We start from the raw sequence: 12554 nt of genomic DNA on the forward strand, positions 1-12554 counted from the left end.
ACGCAATAAGTATGCGCACACCTGCCTCTCATCATGGGAAACTCCAAAGTGGAAGAGTGTTAAACCCCTCTCAAGATGACTAGTACCAGATCCCAAACTATTGCCTCAAAATTTCTCAACCTTGTACATCAGCACCTGCTCCTTCCCTGCCAGTGAGGTGACATTCCACGGCCCTCAAACCAACTTCTGTAGCAAGGGATTGGATCAAGGTGGCTGTCTCAGCTCCCATTGCACCCGAGTACTATGGCCCCTCTCACAAGTGGTGAGCCCACGAGAAGGTGTACCCATGTTGTCCTTTCGGACTGGATCTGGCCAGGCCTCATGGGTAGAGGGCCAGCCACCAGATGCTTGCCTTCGAGCAGCACCTCCAGGCCTGGCTTTAGATGGAGGGCCCAGGGAAAATGTCATCAAATATTTTTCCTCATCAAATAGGTCTTTTAAACCGTGCCTTGTCTGGTCCCTCAACTATGACTTGTTTACCATGGGTGACTGTTACTTAATCAGAATCAAAATCAGAATGCCCTTTGTCATTGTACGCAATGTACAACGAGTTTGGAGCTTGGAGATTGGAACTAAGCTAATAGGACCAATCGAACACCTAAACCCTTCCACCGCAATAAGGGGCGCACTTCCAGGTGTATTTGATGATAACTACAAATATTAAAAAGCTAAAAACATTGGGTCACATGTTAAAAATGGTCTGTGCATCGACTAGGCAGAGAGTGCGAGAGGGTGAGAGAGCTGTGAGAATAACATTTTACAACTGAATTTATGTGTCTATTCATCATCAAATAATTACCACGTTTGTGTGCTTTGGTCCAATGACTCAGATGCAATTCAAAATTTCCCACAGATTTGGAATACATTATTTTCTGTGTTTAAATCCATTTCGCACAGCTTATTACTACAACATTCTGGTTTATAATTGCATTTTAGTAGTTTGCATTGATTATATTTCAGATTTATTTTCTATTGAAATGGCTCCTTTGGTGGTTTGCTTTGAAATTATTGGCAAAAATAAAACACACAACAACAACAACAACACTAATATAAGCCCTTCCTCTCAACCTTAAAACCAGTGATAACATTGTTCAAATAATACATGCACAGTTATTCTGGTCTTAAATTGTTTCTGCAATAATAGTTAGGTTCACAACAACAACCATTATCTTCATTGTCATCATCATCATTATCATCACCAAAGTTTAAGTAGAATGTATAAAGACAACGTAGCAAAAATATGTTGATGTGCTTTTGTTTTAGGTAGATCCTCTTATCATTATTATATTGGTCAAATAAGTTAGAAAAATGAAATTAACCTTTTTGTAGTTTGAACTCAAAATAAAAACTCATTAAAATCCGACCTCTATGCAGAATTTCCCTGAAATTGGCGACCGTTTTCAACAGACCCAAAGCATTCCTTTGCAGAGATAAAGGAAAAACATTGCGCAGTTTTATGGTAATGTTATGCAGAAGAGTAACTCACCAATGACATATGTAAGTAGCAGAGCCAGGGTAAGAGTAAGAAGTGACGCAGATAATGCTGTGCACTTCCAGTTGCAGCAGCGATGAGGCTTGTTGAAGGTAAACAGTGGTCTGGTCACACTGCTGCGAGGCAGCGGCCTGGGTGGAGGCGAATACACTGTCCCAGAGGTCAAAGGGTAACCCTGCCCTGCGCCGGACAGCAGGGCTGATGAGCCTGAGCCTTGCTTGAACAGGAAGTGCCTAAAATGGAGTAAGAAAATGTAGCATTTATTTGAAATGATCATTTTAATATTACACTAATTCTCGCTGAAACTGCTTTGCTCAGATGAGTATTATTAAAGCTGTATTATTAAAGCTCTTAACTCCTCAATGGCATCTATACCTGACAGATTTTTATTTATTTATTTTTTTTAATCAGATCAATCTAGAGTGCTGATTACCACAGCTGCGTGAGCAGGTTGAAGATGTACTGTACATTCTACTAAATGGTTTACCTGGCAAAAAAATGAGTACAGTACATGTAGAATACATAAACTCAAGCTTACGAAATAAAAACATTTTTGCTACTCTGCAGCAGTATAGAAAATACGACATTGACTTGACTTGACTATCTGTCTCATAGTTTGAATCTCCTATGTAGCTAAATTAGCTAACGAAGATATAATGTCCCCGCCTATGGTGGCACAGTGCCTAATGTTTAGCACATCTGCCTCACAGTTCTAAGGTCCTGTGTTGGAATATTGGCTTTATTATATTGGCCTTTAGGGTAGGGTTAGCTTTGTCGCCCAAATGCTCGCGTAGGATTTCTCAGGGGAACTCCAGATTCCCCCCATATTTGAAAGAAATCCACATGTAAAGTTCATCTAAGTCCCTAAATTCCCCATGGTTGTGAAAGTGAGTGTGAACAACTGTTTGTCAATGTGACCTGCGAATGTCTGGCGACCTGTCCAGCTCACCAACGATGCTAATGAGAACAAGCGGAAAAGAACATGGATGGGTGGACCTCCGAAAGTGATGAAATTGCCAAGATTGGCTACAGGGTAAAATCCTGTTTTACCAAGGAGGCCTTATTTGTGAGTTGTAGTTGCTTTGAGATGTAAAATCCATGTCCCGCAAGCTTCCCTCCATCTCTGGGACTAAAATGTTTGTTTTGTTTCAAATGAGATTGTAAGTTACATGAAAGTGGAAACAACCAGGTTACTGTGTAGGCAAACCGAATGTAGGACAGCAGCTGAGCAGATCATAAATTAAAACTGCATCATATTTTCTCAGGTAGAGTATCTGAGTCACTGTTTAACTATGCAAATCTGCTTTTGGTTGGATTCTCACTCTGGAGAATGCTTGACTGAAACTCCTTCAAAGGGCTCACTTCCAAGACAGGGGACTTTTTTTCTTTAAATCATAGACAATCAAGACGGCTTAAAATTCAGACACGCATGTTCTACTGTATATCAGGCCTCATTTTAAATCATTTATAATCCACATCTTTGGCGGCTTATGTATGTGTGTGTGTGTGCTTTAATTTAGCAAGCATTACTCCATCAGCGTTTCATATTAAAAACTAATATTAATAAATGTAGTGCCTCAGCATTAGAATTCCCCTTGTATTCTATATTTAGCTGCACAAGAATATGTAATGAATAGCCTCCGATTCCAGTCAGTATGAAATTATTTCTTATTAAGAGAATTCCAAAACACTACTTTTGTTATTATTATTATTTTTTATTTTAATCATCACTAATGTCATTATTATTTAATGTTTCGTATATTTTGGCTTCTCCCATTTGGGGCTCAGAAAAATAAACTGAGAAAGTGGATGGTGTGAACCATAGAGGAAAAAAATAATAGGATGTAGAACATGATGTTTTCAACCTATAAAGATGAAAAGGGCAAAGATGTGAAAGTATTTCACTTTGTATAAGACAACTGATGGAAATCCAAGACACATTGAGGCATTTACAACCATGCTTGAATGTGTTTCTGTATTTTCTTGGTGTAAACGCATGTTTGAGTTATATCTTCAAAATCCTGATAAATGTGCTAGTTCAACATTTCAAAGCTAAGAACTGCTTGCAATTAACTGTTCTTTTTTTAACTTGTTACTTGCAAACAGATTCAGGTTATGAATGAACTAAGGACCCACTTTATAATTGTCACGTGAATGTTTTTTTGACATACATTATATTAGAATGCTCTAGATGTTAGATGAAGATGAAAATAAAATAAAGTGCGATAAAACGTTTTACTGACTCTGCATTGTGTTTGGATAAAAGACTACAAGGTGTGAGCTGAGAACGCATGATGACAGAAAGAGGAGCTATCCAATTTGAAAAAAATGGATTTTGGTAGGCAAATAGCAAGTATAATCAGCGTTACTAGATTGACTCCAATTTAAAAGTGAACTAAGTCGCTTGGAGATGAGGTACTATTCGCAAGGATGTGACACGTTTATTGTTTTCTGTGAAATGTGCGCATTTTCTTTTGTTTGAAAATACCCTCAGCCATTGCCCTAAGTTACGTCATGCTCGATAGACATTAATACTGGTTGACCGTGTGCAATGCACAGCTTTGCCTGACTGTGTTCTCTTGGAGCAGTAGAGTGTGTGAGGTCACAGGCCGTTGGTGGGTCTCCGAAGGGCCAACAGACGCGAGGTCATTAATGTCCAGCCAGACAGCAGAACGAGCACCAAGCTACAAAACAGGCCACACTATTCCTTCATTTGCAACCGTATGGAACGTTAAGTTGAATTTATTAAAATACAATGATAAGGTCACTCCCGGGAAATTAGTGGGTGACAAAGCTCAAAAAATGTTCTGCACAAATGATTTGTGGCATGAAAGAAAATAAATGAAACCGTGTCATAATTATTGTGTCAACCTAATTGCAGGAAAATTAAAAAATAAAATTGAATTGCTGTGTTATTTATTTATTTATACTGATGAAATTAAAATCATTTACACAGCCAAACAAACGGCATTCATTTTATTTAGGAATGCTCTGATGCTGTGACAGGGTTTATTCATTTTGTCTTTAAAATCCTCCAGGTATCACACCAGATTTGTCTTTTCGTCTATTCTCTCAGTCTTTCTCATGCGCGGTTTGTCTAACTCATGTGGCCCCATGGCAATTTAACACAAGACAGATGACATCCATCCTTCACTGTCGGCCTCCCTTGCTCTGCTCATCCACCCATCCAGCATCAGCTGAAGGGTCGGAGTCAGATGGGGGACACAAAGGCTGCACATGAAGCTTCCGCACACCTAAAGGGTCAATGCTAGTTCAAGTCTAAAAGGAGATAAACTTGGGGGACATACAGAGACACACAGCCTGCGGAAAACAAGCAAACACACAAAGATGACAGATAAAGATGGGCATTTCAGTGCGTTTTGAGCCAATTGACGGGTTCTTCGGTTTTTCTTTAGAAAACGGATTTGCTCAAAAACAGGATTCATCTGATGATGTTGTGTTTGCAAAACCACATGGACCTCAAATCTCCATGTGTGTTACTTTTAAAATGCTTCCCAATCTTCCCAGTCCACTGCCTTTGATCGTCTCAGACAACATGTACGGGCGATGCTCAGGAAGCTGGAAATTCATATTGGGAAGCAAATTTCCCCTGAGACAGGAAGTAAATGAGTCCTCGCTCTTCTGGAGGTTGAAGCCAGCTGCCCTCGGGCTGTTCACATGGTAGACTCATGCAACTACAGTATGGAATATGGGGGTATCAGGTTTTGGTGGTAAGGAAGAGGGGAAAAGGTATTGTTCAAATATATAACGTTCGAACAAGAATGACTAGTCTGTATGTCTCCCAAAACATTTCATCTTTTCAGACGAAAAGCTGATCTATGCACACTTCAAACATTCCTAATCTCTTTTGGCATATGATCAATATGTTCCAATGCAACTCAACAATTCATCGGATATGCATCAAAGAAAACTGTGCTGCTCTTGACAAGACACGCAATTTCTTGCCATTTCCATCAAAGTAATATAATCCCTTAAAATTTTACCGGCATGCACTCTCATGACAAGTTTGATTCTTAATCATCCTTGTATCTCAATTGAAAAAATGATTTGAGAGCAGGATTAGACCCCAAAAATAATTTGATACCAGGGTGTCTGTCATTGTGAGAGAGCATCAATTTTGTAGTAATAAATTAAGTCAAAACTAACTTTTGTCCATGCCTCAAAAACATTAACAGTCACTATCCTCTGAATTTCTATCACAAAGGGCCACTATTCAATATGAGCTGTATTACATATTATAGTCGCGATACAAAGATAGAAACTGACTGTGCTCATTGATGGCGAACATTTACATTTGTGTTTGGGACATGATTTATTGAAAATGTGAGTAGAACCTTATTGTGCACTTCCTTCAAGTCGGTACACGACACCGACAAGTCAGTAGAAGAGCGTATCGTAACTACTACACTTTCATCGCGCTGACGATTGATTTAAACTGTCACATGGTTCTATTTTTTTTCAATCCCTTTACTTTAAGTGAGATGAGATCTAATTATGGTCTGATGCATAACTTATTAAAAGCACTTTTTCTGACATGGCAGCCTGCCAATCTCATCTCCATAATGCCGAAATTCAGCCGCCACACTGAGGTCTCATTAAACATGCAAACATATTCTTTTGCACCTTTCTGCTTCTTCTCAAAATCAGCCTCACAAATGAGAATCTGCGAAATAATTCTCAGATCAATTATTACGTATGCAGCTGGGAAATACTTAATTCCGTTTGATGGGTTGAAATTCCAGCGTCTCTTCTGCGAGCATTAGACGGTGCAGTATGTTTTCAGGTGCCACAACTGAAGGTGGAATTTCAATGTGTTCCCAAAAAGAGGATTTGTGCTAGATGCCGGATTTTGTTTTGTGACGTCTTAACTCATAATGGTCCCCTGATGGATCTTCAGAGGTATGGTGAGAAAATCCAGTGGAAAAACCTGAGAGATTCACGATGGCTTTGATGGTGTGCAAAGACGTGTAATATCACCCATGAGGCTTGTGTGTTGCTCCACTTTTTTTCTTTTTTGAGCAAATTCAAAACATCCAAATAAAGTCCTTGTCTTGTCCTTAATTGCTCTCCACAGAATTTATGAAGGTTTGTCAATTGCTAGTGCAACGCTTATCTTTAATGTGATGATAGTCATTTGTGGGATTGGAAAAAATAGCTTTTTAGAGTAACAATCAAGTGACATATTTACTTGGAATATTCACTTATTTTAAGAGTTTCATTGTAATAAATTAATCCTTTGGTGCGAGCTGAAAGCATTCTGGAAGAAAGTCCCCAATCTGTTCCCCTTAAAACGTATTGTATCATTTATTTTCTTTTTGGGTCAGTTCAGAAGGCACCTATCAATTGTTGCATTTCCTTACCTGGTCTCGAGAGGAATGTTGCTGTTCAGCACCCAGCTGTCATGAAGCTGTGCCTGGTCCGTGCTTGAGCTGGTGTCTGCCCCCTGGACGCCCTGGCTGGCCTGACATCGCGTCGGCATGGTCTTCCTCTGCAGACTGACTTGTGTGTAGGGTGCTGGGCGGGCGCAGGTGCAGGCATGGGGGGGCGGAGGAGGTGGCGGTAATGGTCGAAATGTGAACTGACCACCTGGACTGCTGGGTAACTCTGGAAGAAAGAGGTAGGGGCAGGCATAAACCAAGTGTTATCAGCGACAAATTCCAAAAGTTGCAATTGCAAGTGACATAATGTAAATTGCATTTCATTTTGACAGGCATAAATCAACTTGATAACTTCCATAGCCTCCTTTCATACTCGCTTTGATACATTCCCAGCTTCCCTATAAATAGATACTGGGCTGTCCAAAGCACTGAGTCTTTTAAGAGCTCACAGCTTTGACTTAATCCTCACCCGCCAGCCCAAACTACCCATACAATGTTTATTATGAGATATGTAGCTCTGCGGAATGAGCTAGCCAGCTGTAACCCGCTCACACTGGTCACCTCGAGGTCTAGCTGGAGCACTTTCAATCCATCATTTAACATGCTCTTATGCTATAATTCCTCCACACTCTCCTCCCGGCAGCCTTCTCTTCTTTTCTGGCTTCCTTTTTACGCTAATTACAGATTTTGCCTAATTGAATGTTTTGTTTCTTGTGTTTCCATGTGAAATATGTACCAATAGAACCCGTTTACAAGTATTTCATGTGTGAAAGCAGTTGTATATTTTGAATTTATTCATGAATGCACATAGACTGCCCTGAGACTTTCTTTTGCAGTGTTTAGGGGGACATCGCCTGCCATATGGTTGTATAATGGTTGCATGAACATGCCAGCTTAACAATGAGCATTTTCCCTAAACACCAACTCTGTGCAGGTACTTTGAAAATAAATGAAATATATGTCGCAAACCAGCTGAAGCGGTTTAAATGAATAGACAGCATTGAGCAAAAAAATGGCCAACAGTGTCTTGAATTTTGGTGATGAAAATTATACTTCAACTTAAACCGGCTAAAAAAAAGGTGGTCTATTTTGCTGAGCAGGTGGTCTAACGCGATATTGATGTATTTAATCAAGGCGCAGGCTGACAGATTCTGCGGTCCGCAAGCAAGCGTGATGGATCTCATGGGATTTTTTCATTCATTATAGGACACCAGTGTAGTATTATGGGTGAGGCAATTTTCTCGGCTACCAAATTTGGACTGAAAATTAGGAGGGTTCAATGTAGAAAACTACAATTTGGACCTTTTCAACCACTGGAAAGTTGATGTTTTTTTGGTTTAATACGTCTGCTAGGACAGACAGTTAAGATTAATTACGTTTTTAAGACAGCGACCGTTGAGGATATGTAGTTCAGATAATGGATCGATACGTGCAATAGGATGATACAGGTAGTACATTTGTGGTCATATGCTTTGCTACACTGCATTGTGATTTTGTTACTGACAGCACATAAGACACTTAATACTGCTTGTAAATCGCTAGTATTGTAATGCGTTTTCTACCAAGACTGCCAGCAAAACACATAAAGGTTGAATAAATGACTGGTGTTAAATTTTGCTCACATGACATGAGTGAAGTGATCTGAAGGCAGCGTAATACTCAGCGAATTAATTACCAATGTGACATACCGCAGTAATATTGAAACATGTCTCCATTTAAATTGTAATAGTGACTAAAAAGAAATATTTCTGACTGGCTGATCACATGTCCCTGTTCTAATTAGTTTGGTTGTCCGGTTGGGTACAGTCTGTGTGTTCCCGATTAGTTTTAAGATAGAGCCAAAATAAATGTGAACGTGAATAAGCGTGTTCAAGAAATTTACAATTTTAGTCTTCTGGATCTTGTGAAGGGAGGTTTACATTGCTATGTCGTTACAAACCGCCATGTTTTTGTTTTTCACACCAATGTTGAAGCCTCTAAATGCCAGTTTAGAGCAGTTTATCACGGCACAATGAGCACATGTTGTTTTGTCACTTGAGGCTTAATTCCTTTTAAAGAATGCCTGCAAGCTTAAGGCGTACAGTTTGGCATACATCTATGTACTGTCATTCAGAACCGCTTGTTGTTTGGTAGCATCTTCATTTTCCCATCTTGATGCTCACGCATGCGCGGAGGAGATCTGCAAGTGGCTTGATGCCCACGGCACACACACACACCCACACACAGCCGACTACATCATCCGAAAGTGAAGATATTACAGTTTCCGTGCCAATGTCATTAACAAACTTCAGCAGGTCTCATTTCTGTTTCTGCATTTTCAAGCACAGTGTACTCAGGGTGTGCTCCCTAACACCTTGATTTTGTTGCAATTTAGGGATGCGTTGAGGTTTGGCCACAAAAACATTACATCCTATCCTACAATAGTCCCTGCAAATGCCCCATTATACCCGATTCTACCGATTGGAAAGTCTAGCAATAATAACAAAAGAAAGAAAACTCCACCCATGCACACAATTAGACGCGCTTTGCACTACACTTGTGCCTGGAACTAAAATAGGGCCCATGTGCGGGGTGACAACGGCCTCATTGCATGACCGATGCTTTGTGCTGCTGCACGTCTGCAACACGCGCCACGCACACGTCAGAAATTATTGTTGGGTATAGAATGCAGGGCACCTTCTCTTGTGATTGGTCAGTTTAGTTACATGTTGCAATGACGTAGTCAGCTTTCCCCGGCTTGGTTCCTCAGTACACAACACCTGTTTAACGGTAATTTATTTGTCACCACGGAGTATAGGAGCTGCACACATAGTTTGTTGCTCCTACTGCAAAGCAAGATAACTTGGTAGCGCAGTGGGTGTTTTGTCTGTGTGTGTGTGCGTGTAAAAAGGAGCCTACACATACAGACGCACATGCCACCTACGCCGGCTCCTTCTTGATCGATTTTGCAATACAATTAAATGCTTCATCTAGTCATCCAGGTCCCTTTGTTCTGGCAGGCACAATCTCCATTGTTGTCGCTGTCACTTAGTTCATTGTTCCGCAAAGTAAAAAACGGTGATCGGAATTGGCCAGAAAATGCTGTGGAAACTCCACCCTGTGGTATCCTAGCCAATATCAGACGTAGCGACACCCTCCTGCTTGGGGTGAAACAACACATTTCGCCACCAAAAAAGTAAAGAGGCAAAATGCACGTAACTTTGCAGCAGTGATCTCTGCGCGGTCGTTACCCTTGCAACTAAAAGAAAATTTAACAGTTTGCCCTTTGTGGAGGTCTGCGCGATAGTTTCAGTATATAACAGAAGCTCTAGAAATTCTTGCACAAAAAATAAATGTTACTTTTGGGGTATAAACATACCGCATATTCACATCACGTTATATTATTCTTGGAAATATGTATCGTGATATAGCTCTCTATATTGCTAGACAGCACAGATGCATCTTGATTTTTGTGCAAGTGCAAGCCTTTAACGTTTTCAGGAATTTTGCAGACGGCTCTGTTCTATGCCGGGCATTTCGGCAGACCGAGGATGTTTCCTTTGACACGCCACTTGGGCGTCTGACAATATAGTGGAGGAAAGTAGACTAAACTGTACACCTGCTGGAACCACATCTCAGTATTGGCACAGGGGGTGCGATATTGGTGAATGGGATCAAGGTGCAGGCAGACCAATTCTGAGCGACATGTGGTGATGTCATCATATTTCAGTCATAAATATAACGCCACCAAATCAATTTCTGCTTCCACCGTCAAGTTCTGGGTCTCTTGCGCGCAAATTTTTTAGGGCATGTGAGGAGCCGTTTCGACTGTCTGCTAGGCACGTCAGCTGTGTTCACAATCACAGTGGAACATAACACCAAACCATGCCAAGCTGCATGCATCTGTAAAGAAATACCAGCACTTGGTGTAACCCGCCCCTTCGCACAGTTATAGGCCACGCCAGACTCGTGGTGGGCCACAATATAGAGCCCATAGTGTCTACATTGTGAAAAGAATGCTCAGCATAGCAGTAGGACGGACTGTCAATGCTCTATAAACATTTCTATGTGACACCGACTGTTATAAGACCATCTGTCTGGTTTTAGCAACAACCTTCATATATCTGTATGCGTCCAAAATTTCTTTGGGATTTCTGTCATCACACTGTTTGACCAAACGCTCGGTTTTGTCATGTATCAAAGACCATTGCTGCTTATTGATCCTTATCAAGGCTGATATGTCTTTGGTGCATTCATGTCTCCATTCTCTGATCACTGCTACAATGAAATGGCCTTTTCATGAGTTGTGACAAGCCATTAGTCATTTTATATAGTGTATTTTATGGTTTCACTGACACATGCAGTACAGTTTCACTAAACAGCCCTCCTCCATAGTTTTGCCCGTGACCATCTGCAGTGATGCACATTGCACACCCACACACGATTTAGTATTTTTAGTACGCCTAAGAGGTCTGTTTTGAATTATAACCGTATGCCAACTTGTAGTTTGTGGACCTGTTTTCTCATGCTCGATAACTCTTGTTTTCACCTAATCAAATTAGTAGAATAAAAAAGATCATCCGTATGAGCTGAAGCTTATTGCTTTATACCTGGTAAAATGATAAAAAATGTGTTTGCTTTTTCATCGAGGGGTGCTGTTTCATCAAAAGTAATAGATGTGGAAAAGACATTGGTTATTTTTGGCTGAACCATCTCAAAATACCTAACGTGGCCTGCTTGGAGGAAACCAACAAAATATTTTTAGACCACACTACTACATTATGTGTCATTGCTATGCACCAGGAGCTTTAATTCTCTCTTATTCATCAGCAACTGGGAGTCCTTAGAGCCCTGTACAAATTCTTCTGCTCCCCTGCTCCCATATTTTGCCTCTTCTGCACACCGAATGTGCTGATATACTCTATATTACTTATCTTATTACTAAAGTGAGCTGCAATCAAATAAGGCAAGGCAGTTATAGTTTTATAGCACATTTCATACACGGGGCAACTCAATGTGCTTCACACATCACCTACAAGCATTTAAAAAACACAGCTGTTAACATAAAATAAAAAATACATTTTATATATATATATATATATATATATATATGTTTTTGTGAAAGGCAGGGAGAGAGGAGGAGAGGTTGCAGTGAAGGTCGGAAGGTAGTACCATGTGGTAGTTATTGTTGAACTCCATTCGGTGAAATATATACATATTTTTTGTAAATTACTATATTTAACTTTTTGGTGAATTTTCACTGTGTTGCACTTTGGGAGTTTGGCACAATAAACATATGTTGCATATATTCTGGCTACGTCATGGTTTTGGGAGGAGGTTAAATGGGAACCCGTGACAGTAGGTCACAGATGGTGTTTTTGAAGGCTTAGCTGAGACAACTTTGGCTCACCACTCCCAAAGACCAATTCACAAATAGTCTGAATCTAACACATCACATCCAAATATCAGCTATTGTGTCTAACACACTCTTGCACTTTCATTCTACAAGACAGAGACCACAAGCTGTGCTGCTCCAGATGTAACCCATATAATTCAGTCAAAGTAGGCCAGGGGGGCACAAAACATTTCTTCAGTTAGCCTGGAGTTCAGAAACATCAAGTCAACTCTGAGGGTAACAGATAGAGGCAGCGGGGGAGGACCATTATAGCTTCAGAAGACATCCG

At 40.4% G+C, this 12554-nt stretch overlaps 1 protein-coding gene across 1 annotated transcript in view; it reads right to left on the bottom strand.

The window, feature by feature from the left end:
- tenm1 (teneurin transmembrane protein 1) overlaps positions 1 to 12554 on the bottom strand; it is a 214355-nt gene that overhangs the window by 138289 nt on the left and 63512 nt on the right. The window contains exons 4-5 of the mRNA XM_088292837.1: positions 6874 to 7117; positions 1487 to 1725 (exon numbers count right to left, since the gene is read on the bottom strand). Coding sequence (XP_088148963.1) covers positions 1487 to 1725; positions 6874 to 7117 — 483 coding nt within the window. The remainder of the gene's footprint in view (positions 1 to 1486; positions 1726 to 6873; positions 7118 to 12554) is intronic.

This window comes from Idiotropiscis lumnitzeri, chromosome 4, assembly GCF_059441095.1.
Source record: "Idiotropiscis lumnitzeri isolate Australia: NSW breed Sydney's pygmy pipehorse chromosome 4, RoL_Ilum_1.0, whole genome shotgun sequence".
NCBI classification, from domain to species: domain Eukaryota; kingdom Metazoa; phylum Chordata; class Actinopteri; order Syngnathiformes; family Syngnathidae; genus Idiotropiscis; species Idiotropiscis lumnitzeri.